This window comes from Schistocerca nitens, chromosome 5 (genome assembly GCF_023898315.1).
Source record: "Schistocerca nitens isolate TAMUIC-IGC-003100 chromosome 5, iqSchNite1.1, whole genome shotgun sequence".
Lineage (NCBI taxonomy): Eukaryota > Metazoa > Arthropoda > Insecta > Orthoptera > Acrididae > Schistocerca > Schistocerca nitens.
Window position 1 is genome coordinate 229,124,580 of NC_064618.1, and position 17,291 is coordinate 229,141,870.

General features: G+C 42.6%; 1 protein-coding gene across 1 annotated transcript in view; it reads right to left on the minus strand.

The window, feature by feature from the left end:
• The window catches only part of LOC126259589 (transmembrane protein 245), a 269,387-nt gene that overhangs the window by 168,094 nt on the left and 84,002 nt on the right, over positions 1-17,291 (minus strand). Inside the window, exon 7 of the mRNA XM_049956501.1 lies at positions 3,463-3,630. Within this exon, the coding sequence (XP_049812458.1) occupies positions 3,463-3,630 (168 nt within the window). The remainder of the gene's footprint in view (positions 1-3,462; positions 3,631-17,291) is intronic.

Genomic DNA, 17,291 nt, shown 5'->3' on the forward strand with positions numbered 1-17,291 from the left:
ACTGTGATCTGTGTCTATATCTGCTCCTTGGTATGCCTTAGAATTGAATATCTGACTTCAGAACCTCTCTTTGACCATGATGTAATTCAGCTGGAATCTTTCAGTGCCTTGGGCCTTTGCCAAGTATACCACCATAGGGTGTATATGTGGACGAGGAAAAAAAATTCCCGAATTTTTCCCGGAATTCCCAGTTAAAAGTATACTTCCTCCCGGGTGAAAATACACTTTTTCCGTGTTAAGTGAGAGTATACTTTTCTTCGGAACTGTTAAAGTTACCAGTCTTTTGAATGGTTATAGTTTTATACACCAGCATAGAATTTCCCAGCACTTTAGCAAAAGAAACTCGGGGTAACAAAACACGTTTTGGGAAGATGTCTGATGTGCAGCAACATGTTCACTGTATTTTCGTATTACGAAAGTATACATTGGAATTCCACCAAACACCCCATGTTACTTTTCGAAGTATTGAAACCGAGATTGCGATGCGCTTTTGTAAGCCAGTCATAGCTCACGTCACGTGATCTCGCCAGCCGATAACAGCGGATATTCAGAACATAGGACACGTAATGTAGTCAGCCAATAGCAACATCACTGTTAAGTAGCGCGAACACACAAATAGGAAAAGTTAATGGTTTAAATTAATAGACATAGTGTTCCCACAAGAAAAGAAAAACTTTCACTTATAATGTTGCCCCTTTTTGCACGTGTTACACTTTAAGATACATCACACAAATGTGCCAGTAACATTTTTAAGAAGAACATAAATGTCAGATCTTCTGGGCTCGAAATTATTCTAAATCATCGTACTTAAAAGAGTTGATTTTTAAATGAGAGTCACACATTGTTCATCTTCGGTAAAATGAAATTTATTTTGAAAGTAACAGTTTTCAAAGCACCATTCACAACATTTTCCTGTGACCTGTTAGAAATAGATTTCAGCAGTTGCCAGATAACAAGCGTCACCGCACTTGCGCAGCTACGCAGGAAGCCTGTATGTTCGTATGTGTAAAACATTAAAAGATCCTACATAATGTCATAAAAGAAACAAGGCATTAGAGGATACTCCAAGAGCACGGGAATTTCGTGCACGATATTAAAATGCATAATTCGGCTGAAAGTGCACATTCGTATGTAAATTTTCTTGGAGTACCAGTACTGTATTATCTCATGTTTGGTTCTTTATTATGGCATAATTCCATACGTGGTAGAAGATGAAAACATGCACTTGAAATGCAGTGAACAGTTGAAACTAGCCAATAGTGTGGGATTAAACTCTCCGTTTCAAATAAATTACCTGGCTCAGAAAGCCAAATTTCTTTAGCAAATCGACAAAAATAACATCATTGTTCTGAAAGGCGATTAATGCTTGACTGTCAGAAAGGGGACATAAAATAAAATCTGAAACTAATAATATATTTTAGCCTTCCGTAATTATGTAAATGTATTTTAATTCACTTGATAGCTCCCGGGCGCAGAAATCCGTTTTGTTTTCATTTGATGTGAGAGCAATAAACGAAAAGGAAACAGCAAAATCACTAAACGTAACACGGGTCACGTGAGACTACCCATCTCCCCATTACAACTTAATACTGCTCTGTGGATCAGCCCCGGATCTGCGGTATTTCCGAACCGGGTCAATAGTAGATAGTGGCGCCCCTCCTCCCTCGAGCGTTTGAGGTAGGACGCCAAAAATTTCAAAAATCTAGTTTTCAAAAATATCTCCATTTTGTAGCACACTGCATGTGACCAAGCAACCTTTCAGTTTTCAGGCGTGCACTATACCACCAGGTCCCATCTTGGATTCTGCTCAAGCTTCTCTGTGTTCTAGAGTTGTCACCTCAGTGTGATGTTCGACGGAATATGAAAATACTGTTTAATGGTAAATCCAATAAAATGTATTCTATCTTTGGTGCAACACACCTCTGGAAAAGTAAAAGCCAGCTTACAAAAAGCAGCTCTCTCGTCTCAACTGCTGCTCTTCGTAAATATGTTGCAAAATCTTTAGATTTTTTTCTCCTATAAACTGGCAGAGGCACAAACCAACTGGAGTGCATAAAATGAGAGGTGATGGCCGCCTATAAAGCTGTGCAGCATTTCCATCTTATATAGAAGCTAGACCATTTGTAATCCACATGAACCATTAACCATTTACTTTCACTTTAAAGAAACTCATAGAGGTTTGTTCTGCCCAACAATTTCGCCAACTACAGTTCATTAGTCTCTACGACAGATGTAAGACACGTAAATAGCCAACTACAGAGAAATTTGCTTGACACAGCATTAAAAAAAGGGGGAGGGGTGGTGAGTGATACAGTATGTAATTTGTATTTAAATCACAGCTTTCATGAAAGCTCATATACATTTTGATATCAATGGTACCAGTATTTTCACAGGGAACTTCCTGAAAGTGACTAAATCCATCCTATATGTTTCAATCTCCTTGACTAGACTGATTGAGGCACCTGTTTTCCATAAACTACAACTATTCTAAATACCAAATTGTATACCTTGTTCTTGCACTTTTTGTTTATTTCATATTATTAAATTCTGAGTTTTCCCTATAGTCTGTTTACCACCACCAACTTTTCTATGATGGGGGATAACCCAATGTTAGCCACCAACTTGAAGGTGCATGGATTTTGGTTCTGGGGAAAACTTTCCAAGATGAATAGCTTTCCCTATAGTTTTCAAAGTTCATCTCCCCTTTCCTTACAAATGTGACAGGATGATGGACTCACAGTGGGAAGACAGGGCACTGTGGGATACATATCTGTCTCATTCACTGACTAGGACGTGTCCAGTTTGGAAGACCATGCCAGTAGCTGTACTATCATTGCCGTAGTTCTTAGTGTCACATGACCACACAAAACTCTCCACTCACATGGATAGGGCTACTTTAAGGCAGTTTCTGATTTACTTACACAACAAATCTATTATTACCTCACAGTGTCAATTATTTTAATACTAATAAATAATCCTCAACTTCTTTTTAACTTACAGCATAGTTTAAGCTCTTGCACATGTCAACTTTCATTTTTAGGCAATATATTTTTAGAAAGTGTACCCTTATCTGTACTTATTTATTATATGTAGGACACTTAAAACTGCCGCTACAATCACTGCTTTCTTTATTAACATCCTGTTCATTTCAGTGGGATACTTATGCAGACTATATTACCATCACATACAAGTACTCAAGTGAGTAACATCCCATGTACTCACTGAATAACACTCTATTCACATGAAAATATCACACCCTACCTTTTTCCACTGATTTGTTATGTTGTTATTTGCCTTCTGTTGTTTGAATTTCATAGGGATTATTCTTTACTGAAGAGAGATACTGACAGAAATAACTAGACAAAAGTTGAGATGTGTGAAGTTTTGCGATAAGAAAAGTTGAATAACAATAAATCAAAACAAATTAAAGAGTGTATGCTAAAATATACAGATCATACTAACCAGCTTTGATATGCCTTCACGTCCATACACATACGCATTGTCCACCAGAGTATCAACCTGTTGTTCCCAATCTTTAGGAAAGAGTTCTGACAATTGCGAATTCTTCGCTAATGTATTATTGATAGCACTACCCATTATTTGGACCAGATTTATACCTTCTGCATATACCTGCAATGATCAGATTTTGGAAGAGTAACATTCAGAGACAGTGAACATTTATAAGTATTAAATATAGCTAATGTCAAGAGCTTAAGAAGTTTTTGAGCCACTCGTGTATCTGCGAACCTATTCCGTATGCCCGTACAGTCATTAATAGTTGTAGTGGGGCACCATTTCAAACATTTTTAGAAATCTAGAAGCATGGCACCTGCCTTTAGCCCTTCATCCACATTTCACAGGATATCGTGCGAATAAAGGGCTGAATAAGCTTCAAGGGTGATGCTTCATTACTATGTCCTCCATGCAGGAGTCTGTACGAAAGTCAAACAATTGTACATTTGTATGATGCTCCTGTGTGAATGATTTATTAAATGTGAAATTAAAACTTCAACTTTCTTTTTAGTGTCTTCTATTGCCAAACCATGCTGGTCAATGACTGACTGCATAGAAGCCTTCGACCTGCTAGGTGATTTTATGTAGGACCAGAATTTTCTCGGGTTCTCAGCATCCATCACCAGTAATTATATTTTGGTAAATACTGAGATCACATAAAAAGAAAGCTTGTAATATAAAATTTTTGGAATTTTTTGATGACATAATAATTTGCTTTTAAGGCACTAGTGTCATGGCGGAAGCATTTCTTTGGCGAGAAAAATTTGTCACTATTCATTAATTTTCTCTGAATTTGTTTGATTAATATAGTTTCATAATACGAGTCATCCTTACTGATACTATATATCACATTCATCTTGAGGATAACTTTTTACCCAGCCATTTGATTTTCTTCATTTCCACACCACTGAGCTTTTCGGAATCCCAGTCTAGACACAAATTTCACCATTAAGAAAACATCTACTCATAAACATGGATGAAAAACTGAACAAAAAGCCACTTTTTGGCAATCAATAAAAAGCAAATATTGAAACAGAAGTACTAGTAACGGCAGGCTATAACAGAAAGCAGTCAACAAAGATGATTCAACAATGGCAAAACAATGGAATGTTTATGCTCAGAACTGATTGCGCCAAAATGTGTTGGCTGTTTTCATTTGTTTGGTCCACGACCCATGACTAGTTTCACTCGAAAGATTGAATGAATAATTCAACTGATATGTAAAACTACAACCGAACAAATCTACTGTTTTCCAGCAACTGACTAAATCGATTTTTTTCATTCAGTTGTTCCTATCACTGATTTTTCTAATGACTGAATGCTTGACTATGGACTACAAGTAACACAAAGTCCATTTTCCTCTGCACCAATTTCTTTCTTTAAATAATCATAAAAATTATGTGGTTTCTTGCAATGAGATATATTAAAACAATCAATATCTGACATTAAAAATAAGATTTTACTTTATGATGACAATGCATTAACAAAATCCACCTATTACCCAGAAAACAGCAAACTTACATCAATTTGGCCCCACTATAATACATTTGTTTCCACTTCGACAAATAGAAAAAGAATAATAGCAAAATCAGACTGGTTTGGATGAAATAAATACTTTCCTTAAAAACTATCACATATTGAGTTGTAGAATGGCTACAGGAGGATTGTATTAACAGATAGAAATCAATAAATTGCATTCAATACTATGCTATGAGTTTTAGTTAATTAAGCACATTTCAATTACAGCTTCTTTTCATTTTGGATGATAAACATTAATCTAAACAGCGCTATTAAAGAGAAGAAAACTTGTACCTATAAATATGAAAAGTGAAAGCAATTTCCTAGTAATAATTATTAATTTTGAGCTTATGGAACAAGGATGTCCATGGGACAGAGCATGAGAGGAAGACAGGAGTGGGAACAGATCAAAAAACTTTAACTAGGGCTTATGCATAAAAAAACTGAGGAAAAACAGACTGTAGTCTAGCTCTGTGGATGATGAAGAGATCAAAGAAAAGTATGATGACATAAAAGAAATTACTGAGTTAGTTAAAAGATTCAAAAATTTAATCATGATGAGGAACAGGAATTCGACAGTAGGAAACGAAAAAGAAGGAAAAGTAGTAGGTGAATACGGACTGGGGGAAATGAATGAACAAGGAAGTCATCTGGTAGCACAATGCGTAACTTAATCATTGCTAACACTTGGTTTAAGAACAATAAAAGAAGGTTGTATATGCGGAAGAGACTTGGAGACAACGGAAGGTTTCAAACCGATTACAAAGGGTGAAGAAAAATTCCCACAGTCGATTTTGCAGTGTGATTTCTCACATAGTAGAAATACAAAAACGTCTTTCTCACAGTTTCGTCCAGTGCACATTTCCGTCAGTAAATGGACATTAAATGGCAATTTGGCAACACTAATCACATGTACAATAAATACCTCTATCAGCATACAGGAGTATTGCTGTGCAGTTTTTGCAGTGGATAGCGTCTCATGTTAGGGTTCAATTCTGAGTTGAGGCGTATATGTTTTTATTTGTTAAATGCAGTCTGTGTGGCATGGTATCTGGCATCTTAATTGTCATCAAGCAATTACAATGGGTCTTCTACAAAGCACTTACATACTATGAACACAGCAATGGAAGTATGATTCTTTTCACTCCTCAGCTCTGAGGACAACGTATTCTTTTGTAAACATCATGCGGCCATGAATATGGAAATTATTATTATTGTCACTGGTTGCTAATGTGTTACATCTGAGCAGACGTAGGCCCTACTGGTTGGTTGGTTTGTGGGATTAAAGGGACCAGACTGCGACGGTCAACAGTCCCTTTTTCCAAAAAAAATTAAAACCACCCAAAGAGAATAAAAACGAACAACAGGAAAGACGTCAGACGACACAGGACAAGAAATACTCCGACAGAGATCAGATAAAACAAATTAAAATTGCACAGAGTGTGACGGTGGTTGGCCGACCATAGAAACAAAAAAGGAAAAGCCAACCACCAGGAAACACATTAAAAACGCAGACAAAAGTCGTAGGCCAAAGGCCAGAATCAACACAAAAGGACATAACAAACACTCAGATGAGACGATAAAAACCCCCTGCCCAAATAAAACGTAAAACTAAGAGAGCCATAGCAAGGTCATCAGATAAAAGGGCAGGGAGCGTATCAGGCAGCGCAAAGGTCTGCCTGAGCACAGCTAAAAGCGGACACTCCAATAAAATGTGGACCACAGATAAAACGGAGCCGCAGCGACACAGAGGTGGGTCCTCACGGCTCAATAAGTGGCCATGCGTCAGCCGAGTGTGCTCAATGTGCAGTCGGCAGAGGACGACAGACTCCTTGCGAGAGACGCGCAAGGAGGAGTGCCACACAGTCATTGTCTTCTTGACGGCACGAAGTTTGTTATGGGTGGCCAGACCGCGCCATGCAGCGTCCCAAAGCGAGGAAATGTGTCGGCGGAGGACTGCCCTCAAATCAGTCTCCGGGAGGCCAATGTCCAGAGATGGTTTACTGGTGGCCGCTTTCACCAGGCGGTCAACATTTTCATTTCCGGGTATCCCAACATGGCCTGGGGTCCAAACAGAGACCACAGAGCGGCCGCAACGTGCAAGAGTATGCAGGGACTCCTGGATAGCCATCACCAGACGAGAACAAGGAAAACACTGGTCAAGAGCTCGTAAACCGCTCAGGCAATCGCTACAGATCACGAAGGACTCACCTGAGCAGGAGCGGATATACTCTAGGGTACGAAAGATGGCGACCAGCTCAGCAGTGTAAACGCTGCAGCCAGCCGGCAATGAACATTGTTCGGAATGGTCCCCTAGAGTAAGTGCATAACCGACACGACCAGCAACCATCGAGCCGTCAGTGTACACAATGCCAGAGCCCTGATACATTGCAAGGAGAGAAAGAAAGCGGCGGTGGAAGGCCTCCGGAGGGACTGAGTCCTTCGGGCCCTGTGCCAATTCCAGCTGAAGGCGATGGCGAGGCACACACCATGGGGGTGTATGCAGAAGTGCCCGGAAAGGAGGTGGAAGAGGTTAAGCCCCAAGCCCGGAGAGAAGCTCTCGGACGCGGTCCGCGATCGTACAACCTGACCGGGGCCGACGTTCTGGCAGATGGACGACTGATCGCGGGAACAGGAGACGACAGTTTGGATGCCCGGGCAAGCTGAAAACATGGGCAGCATAAGCGGCCAATAAATTTTGGCGCCTGAACCGCAATGGAGGGACACCTGCCTCCGCAAGTATGCTGTCCACTGGGCTGGTCCGGAAAGCACCAGTGGCAAGGCGTATGCCGCTGTGTAGGATTGGATCCAGTACCCGCAGCGCAGATGGGGATGCTGAGCCATAAGCCAGGCTCCCATAATCCAGACGAGACTGGATTAACGCCTGGTAGAGCCGTAACAGGGTAGATCGGTCAGCGCCCCAGCAGGTGTGGCTCAAGCATCTCAGAGCATTTAGATGCCGCCAACACGCCTGTTTAAGCTGCCGAATATGAGGCAGCCAAGTCAGCCGGGCATCAAAAACTACACCCAAAAACCTGTGGGTCTCCACCACAGCAAGGAGTTCATCGGCAAGATAAAGCCACGGCTCAGGATGGACTGTTCGGCGCCAGCAGAAATGCATAAAGCGGGTCTTGGCAGCTGAAAACTGAAAACCATGCGCTACAGCCCAAGACTGCGCCTTGCGGATAGCACCCTGTAGTTGACGTTCAATAGCTGCAATGCCAGTAGAGCTGTAGTAAAGGCAGAAGTCATCAGCACACAGGGAAGTGGAGACAGAATTTCCCACCGCTGCAGCGTGCCCGTTTATTGCGATTAAAAACAGACAGACACTGAGGACAGATCCCTGTGGTACCCCGTTCTCCTGGACTCGGGAGGAACTATGAGAGGCCGCGACTTGCACGCAGAAGGTACGATACGACAGAAAATTTTGAATAAAGATCGGCAGAGGGCCCCGAAGACCCCATCCATGAAGCGTAGAAAGTATGTGATGACACCATGTCGTATCGTATGCCTTCCGCATGTCGAAAAAGACAGCGACCAGGTGCTGACGGCGGGCAAAGGCAGTACGGATGGCTGACTCCAGACTCACCAGATTGCCGGTGGCGGAGCGGCCTTTACGGAACCCACCCTGAGACGGAGCCAGAATGCCCCGAGACTCCAGTACCCAATTCATGCGCCGACTCACCATCCATTCGAGAAGCTTGCAAAGGACATTGGTGAGGCTAATGGGGCAGTAGCTGTCCACCTCCAAAGGGTTCTTCGCAGGTTTCAGAATGGGGATAACAATACTTTCTCTCCATTGCGACAGAAACTCACCCTCGACCCAAATGAGGTTGTAAAGGTCAAGGAGCCATCGCTGGCAGTCCACTGAAAGGTGTTTCAGCATCTGACAGTGGATGCTATCTGGCCCAGGAGCGGTATCAGGGCAAGCGGCAAGGGCACTGTGAAATTCCCACTCACTGAATGGAGCATTGTAGGATTCAGAATGGTGGGTGCAAAAAGAAAGGCTCCGACGTTCCATCCGCTCTTTAATGGAGTGGAAGGCCAGTGGGTAATTGGAAGAAGCGGAACTAAGAGCAAAATGCTCTGCCAAGCTGTTGGCAATTTCGTCGGAGTCTGTACAAACCGCTCCACTCAGAGAGAGCGTAGGGATGCTGACAGGGGTCCGATAGCCATAGAGGCGTCGGATCTTGGCCCAGACCTGCGATGGAGAGACCTGGAGGCCAATGGTGGACACATACCACTCCCAGCACTCCTGCTTGCATTGGCGGATAAGGCGGCGGGCCCGCGCACGCAGCCGTTTGAAGGTGATGAGGTGTTCAATGCAGGGATGTCGCTTGTGACGCTGTAGCACCCGCCGGAAATCTTTAATCACCTCAGCGATCTCAGGCGACCACCAAGGCACAGTCCGCCATCGAGGGGACCCAGAAGAATGGGGAATGGCAGATTCGGCGGCAGTAACGATGCCCGTGGTGACCGATTGAACCACCGCATCAATGCCATCATTAGAGAGAGGCTCAGTAGCGGCAATGGAGGAAAACAAGTCCCAGTCAGCCTTATTCATTACCCACCTGCAAGGGCGCCCAGAAGACTGACACTGTGGCAGTGACAGACAGATCGGAAAGTGGTCACTACCACACAGGTCATCATGCACTCTCCATTGGACAGATGGTAAGAGGCTAGGGCTGCAGATCGAAAGGTCGATGGCAGAGTATGTGCCATGCGCCACACTGAAGTGTGTGAAGGAACTATCATTTAACAGCGAAAGCTCGAGCTGTGCCAATAAATGCTCAATGGTGGCACCTCGACCTGTCTCCACTGACCCACCCCACAGAGGGTTATGGGCGTTGAAGTCGCCCAGTAATAAGAAAGGTGGCGGCAATTGGGCTATCAGCGCAGCCAGGACATGCTGTGCGACATCACAATCCGGTGGAAGGTAAAGACTGCAGACGGTAACAGCCTGTGGTGTCCACACCCGAACAGCGACAGCCTCTCAAGCTTGTTTGTAGAGGGATAGACTCGCTGTGAAGAGAGTTAAGGACATATATGCAGACGCCACCATACACCCTTTCATAAGCTGCCTGATTCTTATAATAACCCCGATAGCCACGATGGGCGGGGATTCACATTGCTGGAAACCAAGTTTCCTGAAGTGCAATGCAGAAGAAAGGGTGAAGGCTGATAAGTTGGCGGAGCTCAGCTAGATGGTGGAAGAAACCGCTGCAGTTACACTGGAGGATGGTATTGTCCATGGCTGAGAAAGGCGTGACGGAACTGGGAAGGCAGATTACGCCGCTGGGTCACCTGCTGCCTCCGATGCAGCACCCGTGCAATTGCTATCCATTGCGTATGAGGGACCGGCGAGATCGAGGTCCTCAGCGTACGCAAGAATCTCCACCTCATCCTCAGACGCAGAGCTTTTAGGTAGCAGTGGAGTAGGTGCCACCGCAGGTGCCTTGGTCTTACGGGTCTTCAATGTCGTTTTCTCTCGCTGTTCCTTTGGTTGTCGTTGTTGAGAGGGCTTATTGGAGTCAGTCTCCGGGACCGAAGATGATCACGAAGCTCAATGACCAGCGACCTGTGGCTTCTTCAGCCACTGGTTGGTGTCTGCTGTGCCGCTGGTAGGAACCTGGGAAAGGAGTGACCCAAGGGATCCCTTCCGAGCAAGAGAAGCCGAAGAAGAGTGACGCTTCTCTGGCTTAGAAGTGGGGACTGGTGTCCCCGGTGGTTTGGTGGGTGCTGCTCCCGAGGTAGATGGTGTGGGAGCAACAGCGAGAGAAGGGGCCCCCATCGTCAAGGGGGCAGGTGAGGTCCTCTGACTCTGAGAGCTGACTGTTTGTGGTGCAGCTAAAGGAGCTGGAGCTGGAGTGACAGTTGAGGCATAAGATGCCATCATGCGCACGGGATGTAGCCGTTCAAATTTCCGCTTAGCCTCAGTGTAAGTCAGTCGGTCCAGGGTCTTATATTCCATGATTTTGCGTTCTTTCTGTAAGATCCTGCAGTCTGGCGAGCAAGGTGAATGAGGCTCTCCACAGTTGACACAGACGGGAGGCGGAGTACATGGAGTATCGGGATGAGATGGGCGTCCGCAATCTCGACATGTGAGGCTGGAAGTGCAGCGGGAAGACATATGGCCGAACTTCCAGTACTTAAAGCACCGCATCGTGGGAGGGATATAGGGCTTGACGTCACAACAGTAGACCATCACCTTGACCTTCTCCAGTAATGTATCACCCTCGAAGGCCAAGATGAAGGCACCGGTAGCAACCTGATTGTCCCTCGGACCCTGATGAACGCGCCGGACAAAATGAACACCTCTACGCTCTAAGTTGGCACGCAGCTTGTCATCAGACTGCAAAAGTAGGTCCCTATGGAAAATAACACCCTGGACCATATTTAAACTCTTATGTGGTGTGATGGTAACGTTAACATCCCCCAACTTGTCACAAGCAAGTAACCTGCGTGACTGGGCGGAGGATGCCGTTTTTATCAAAACTGACCCAGAGCGCATTTTGGACAAGCCCTCCACCTCCCCAAACTTGTCCTCTAAATGCGCTACAAAGAACTGAGGCTTCACGGATACAAAGGATTCCCCATCAGCTCTGGTACAGACGAGATACCTGGGCGAATACGTGTCACTGTCATTCATTGCCTTTGGTTCCTCCCATGGTGCGGCCACGGATGGGAACGATTTGGGGTCATAAACGTTACCTTTAAAATGAGCCCTCGAACGCTTAGAGACTGCTAGTGGCTAGCCACCAGCAAGAGATGATGTGCCATGCTTCATTGGTTATCATCCACCCTGATGCCACCAAGGGCCCTCCCCATGGGCGCCACCCAGCCACAGCAAGGGCCACCTGGCAGGATGGCCATTGCCGGGAGTCCTGATGCCCCAGGGAGATGGGCATCTACTCCTTGGCATACATGGGGAGTAAACGGCGCAGGCATCAGTAGAGCGATCCCTGTGTTGTCAGGGGGCTACAACCAACAGGGTACTTGGCGGCCCCACCATAATGGACTGGCTACTGTGCTGGATCTTAGGTGCAAAAATGTATGAGGTCGTTGCAGCGAAAAGCAACACTGCATAGTGCAGCGTGGTAAGTAGTAATCGCACCCAGGGACGTATCCTCGCCCAAGAGATGGAAAACGAGCTGGACACCATTGCAACGACGAGAAAACCGGCTAAAGGTCTCAATGCACGACAGATACAGTGCACCATGTAAGGCGCCCTTCCCCAATTGGCTTGCTCTTCGGAACAATTTAGAAAGATGGAGGTCAAACCCGAGAGGGGACCATCACATAAGGCCGAAACGTTTGAGACTCCTTTTAGTCGCCTCTTACGACAGGCAGGAATACCGCGGGCCTATTCTTACCCCCGAACCTGCAGGGGGTCTAGGCCCTACTGCATGTAGTATAAATGACCAGTACATGTTACTTAACTGTGTGATCCTTTTTAGCATATTGAAATCGATATTGTTTTTGTAGATACTCTGTCCTATGACAGGTCATTTATTTCAGCATTCAATTTCTGATTTGTCTGACCACATTTTTGTTATGTTCATTGTTACAAAACACTGGGATGTAAATATCGGGTACATGTAGCTTAAGAAATAGTGTATGCTACAATGTTATATGGCAGAACGAAACTGGCAAATAAAAATAAATACCCAGAATCAAACCCTCGACCTCCTGCATGCTAATACAAAACGCTACCTACTGCACCAACTGCACAGTACTACTACTGTATGCTGACAGAGGTGATTACGTGATTACAGTGTTGCTAGATTGCCAATATTTAATGTCCACTTACTGATGGAAATATGGGTAGTATGAAATTTTGTGACAGACATTTTTGTGTTGCTAGCATGTGAGGAATTGCGCTACAAAGTCTGAAAGCACAAATTTTTCTTCACATTGTATAATGGTTAGGCAGAGATTTAGGAGGCACATTTTAAATTGTAAGACATTTCCAGGGGCAGATGTGGACTCTGATCACAATTTATTGGTTATGAAGTGTAGAGTATGAATAAATTGCAGAAAAAGATAGGAAACTAAGGAGATGAGACTTGGATAGGTTGAAAGAACCAGAGGTTGCTGAGTGTTTCAGAGGTAGCATTAGGCAATGTTTGACAAGAACGGGAAAAGGGAATACTCTAGAAGATAAACGTGTAGTTTTAAGAAATGAAATAGTGAATGCAGCAGATGATCAAACAGGTAGAAAGGCAAGGCCTAGTAGAAATCTCTGGGTAACAGAAGATATACTGAATTTAATTGATGAAAGGAGAATGAAAGAAATTGATGAAAGGAGAAAATTTAAAAATGCAGCAAATGAAGCAGGCAAAATGGAATACAAATATTGAAGAAATGAGATTGACAGGAAGTGGAAAATTACTAAGCAAGAATGGCTACAGGACAAATTTAGAGAGTTAGAAGCATATTTCACTGGGGAAAACATGGATACCGCTTACAGTAAAATTAAAAAGGCTTTTGAGAAAAAGAGAAGCAGCTGTGTGAATATCAAGATCTCAGATGGAAAACCAGAACTACGCAAAGAAGCAAAAGCTGGAAGGAGTATATAGATGGTCTATACAGGGGAGATGTACATGATGGCAATATTATAGAAATGGAAGAAGACGTAGATGAGGATGAAACGGGACATATGATACAGCATGAAGAATTTGACAGAGCAAGGCAAGACTTAAGTTGGAACACAGCTCCAGGAGTAGACAACATTCCATTATTACTACTGATAGCCTTGTAAGAGGCAGCCCTGACAAAACTCTTCCATTTAGTGTGCAAGATGTATAAGACAGGTGAAATACTCTCAGACTTCAAGAAAAATACAGTAATTCCAACTCCAAAGAAATCAGCTGCTGACAGGAACAAAATTACTGAACTATCAGTTTAATAAGGCATGGTTGCAAAATTATTAACACAAATTCTTTCAAGAAAAATGGAAAAATTTGTAGAAGCCAATCTCGGGGAAGATCAGTTTGGATTCCAGATAAATGTAGGGACACACAAGGTAATACTGACCCTACAACTTATCTTAGAAGATAGGTTAAAGAAAGGCAAACCTACATCTATAGCATCTGTAGACTTAGAGAAAGCTTTTGACAATGTTGACTAGAATCCTCTCTTTGAAATTCTAAAGGTGGCAGTGGTAAAATACAGGAAGCAAAAGGCTATTTACAACTTTTACAGAAATCAGACAGGGTTGTAGCCTATCCCCAATGTAATTCAATATGTACACTGAACAAGCAGTAAAGGAAACAAAAGAAAAATTGAAGAAATAAAAGGTTTGAGGTTTGCCGATGACACTGTAATTCTGTCAGAGATAGCAAAGGACTTGAAAGAGCAGTTGAACAGAATGGATACTGTCTTGAGGAGGAAATAAGATGAACAAAAACAAAAGCAAAACAAGGATAATGAATTGTAGTCAAATTAAATCAGGTGATGCTAAGGGAATCAGGCTACGAAATGACACACTTAAAAGTAGTAGATGAGTTTTGCTATTTGAAAAGGAAAATAACTGATGATGGCCAATGTAGAGAGGATATAAAATGGGGACTGGCAATGGCAAGAAAAGCATTTCTGAAGAACATAAATATGTTAACATAAAATACAGATTTAAGTGTTACAAAGTCTTTTCTGAAGGTATTTGTCAGTAGTGTAGCCATGTATGAAAACGGAACATGCATGATGAAAGGTTTAGATAAAAAGAGAATAAAAGCTGCAGAAGAATGCTGGAGGTTAGATGGATCAATCACAAAATTAATGAGGAAGTACTGACTAGTATTGGGGAAGCTGTGTTGAAGCAAGCTGGGATCTCTTCACTTCCTCTCTTGTTTTGCCATCTGCATCCTTAAATTCATTTTATTTTCATTTTTGCCTAATTACCATTAACATGCATGTGTACAATCCGTGTTTCCATAAATGAGAAGGTTGGCCCTCAGCCTTAAGGAATATAGCACCAGTCTAATTGTGTGGTTGGTTTTGTGTATGTAATTATTTTCCTAATTTATTTTGAGCATTCCTAGTTAATATCTTTTGCTATAGGGTGAAATCAGTAATTGTTTCCTGACTTAGATTCTATAGTTGACTTATAAACAAATATAAATTCTGTACTAATTACAAACATTTGGAAGAAAAACTACTAAGATTCTTATAGGATTTACTTGGCTCTAATTGAGAACATCTTAGCAGAGCCATCCCTTTTTCCAAAATAATTACCAGGTTTGCAAAAGTATTGTTTGTATAACTATATCTGTTACTTTCATTATTTAAACAAATAATTTGGTCTAACCTTTGTGGTAGGAGGAACTGTGAAAAAGAAGGAATTTTTCCACGTATTCAGTTATGTTTTAACTGTGATTTCTGTAGTTAAACATCGAACAATGTATGGTTTCAGTGCCTATTATTGTAAGGCTATACAGGGTGTGGCAGTCAAACCTGCATTTATTATTAATGTGTGGAAGCGTTGGAAGTAGTGCGGAGTGAGTAACCAAGGTCACCACTGCATTCCACAACACAAAGCATTTCAGTAGCTATGGAGCAAAGGACTAAGCAACAACGGTCATTTGCAGTGAAAGCATTCTACCAAAGCGGTAGCTATGTAGCCACTCAGCATTGATTCCAGACTCATTTTTCAAATTAATCGTAATAGGCCGGTGTCTTTGGTTAACTCAATAAAAACGTAGGTTGAAAACTTTGAAAATATCAGTGAAACAACAAGGATAGGAGGTGGCAGAGTGAAGACAGTTCGTACTCCTGAGAGAATGTGGAATGTGTAAGAATTGCTGTATGGAAAAAGCCCTCAGAGATCAGCTCGTAGACAGAGTGTTGCACTTGGAATTTCTGACAGGACCGTCCGAAGGATTTTCAGCTTAGACTTACATCACCACCCATACAAAATCCAAGTGGATAATGCTTTGAATAATAACGACTTCATGGTCCGACAGCATTTCCTTGAAAGTCTTTGGCAAATGATTGAAGAAAATGATGAGGTTGTTCACAACCTCTGGATGACTGATGAGGCAAATTTCACCCCAATGGATATGTGAACAAACAGAACTTCAGATACTGGAGTGATCAGAACCCTCACCAACTCCATGAAAAACCCCTGCACTGAACCAAGTTTGGTGTGCAGTGTCCTCATTGGGAATAATAGGTCCTTATTTTTTTGAAAATGAAAGAGCGCAATCTGTTACTGTGAATGCTGAGCACTATTCAACAATGTTAAGGACATTCTTCATACCTCAGCTTCATCAATATGCAGTGAATGTTGAAACATTATTTCAACAAGATGGAGCAACAAGTCCCACAGCCTGCATGAGCATTAATGTTCTCAATGAAGTTTTTCCTAAGCGGGTGCTTTCCAAGAATGGAGCAATTGCTGAGAGAATTCCTCCGGGTATGTTCCATCATGTGATGGACAACTTTGTAAATCACCTGTGAGAATGCCGCAATCGATAAAGGCACGATCTTGCTGAAATTATTTTCAAACAATGAAAAAAAAAAGTGTTGATATTTCTTAAATGCTTTTTAACATACAACAAGATTGTATGAATAAAATTTTGATATCTGCATCCGTGTTTATTTTACACTCATTTAAAAAAATGCAGGTTTGATTGCCGCACCCTGTATAAAGGACTGATTTTTGCTCCCGAGACAGTCAGTCCACAATCGATTTTCAGACGTGAAACATGTATTGATTAGAATAACAACAATGCATCAATTTAACAGTGGAATAAATGCAACACAAATAGGCCATGTGGTAGAACAATTAATGACAATGTCTCTTTAATTTATTTGAAAAATAGTGTCACACATACTGTATTATTCTGCAAGAACTGTGAACTGTTTGGCTAGTTTTTTTTTTTTTTTTGCTCACAGAAATCAACAGTAAACTACTGTAGCAATGTGCTGATACTGCCTGCACACTGTTGATGAGGCTTTTCAACATTTACCAAAAGCAAACTGGCCATATAATTGTGTAATATTGGGAGGTTGTGAACAGTGAAAGAAAAGAACTGTAAAACGCAATAGTGCAACTATTGGCTACATCATTTGCAGTCGTCCATGTTGAACTCCCCCCCCCCCCCCCCCAGTACGGTCAGTCAGTACAACAATGCAGTACGTTGACACCGAAGACTATCAGCAAACAAATAAAGCAGGCGAACACCACAAAGCCAAGATGTTTGTGGCACAGCTTGACCAAATGGAGGGATCAGTTTGTAGAGTTTGTAGGACACATTCTG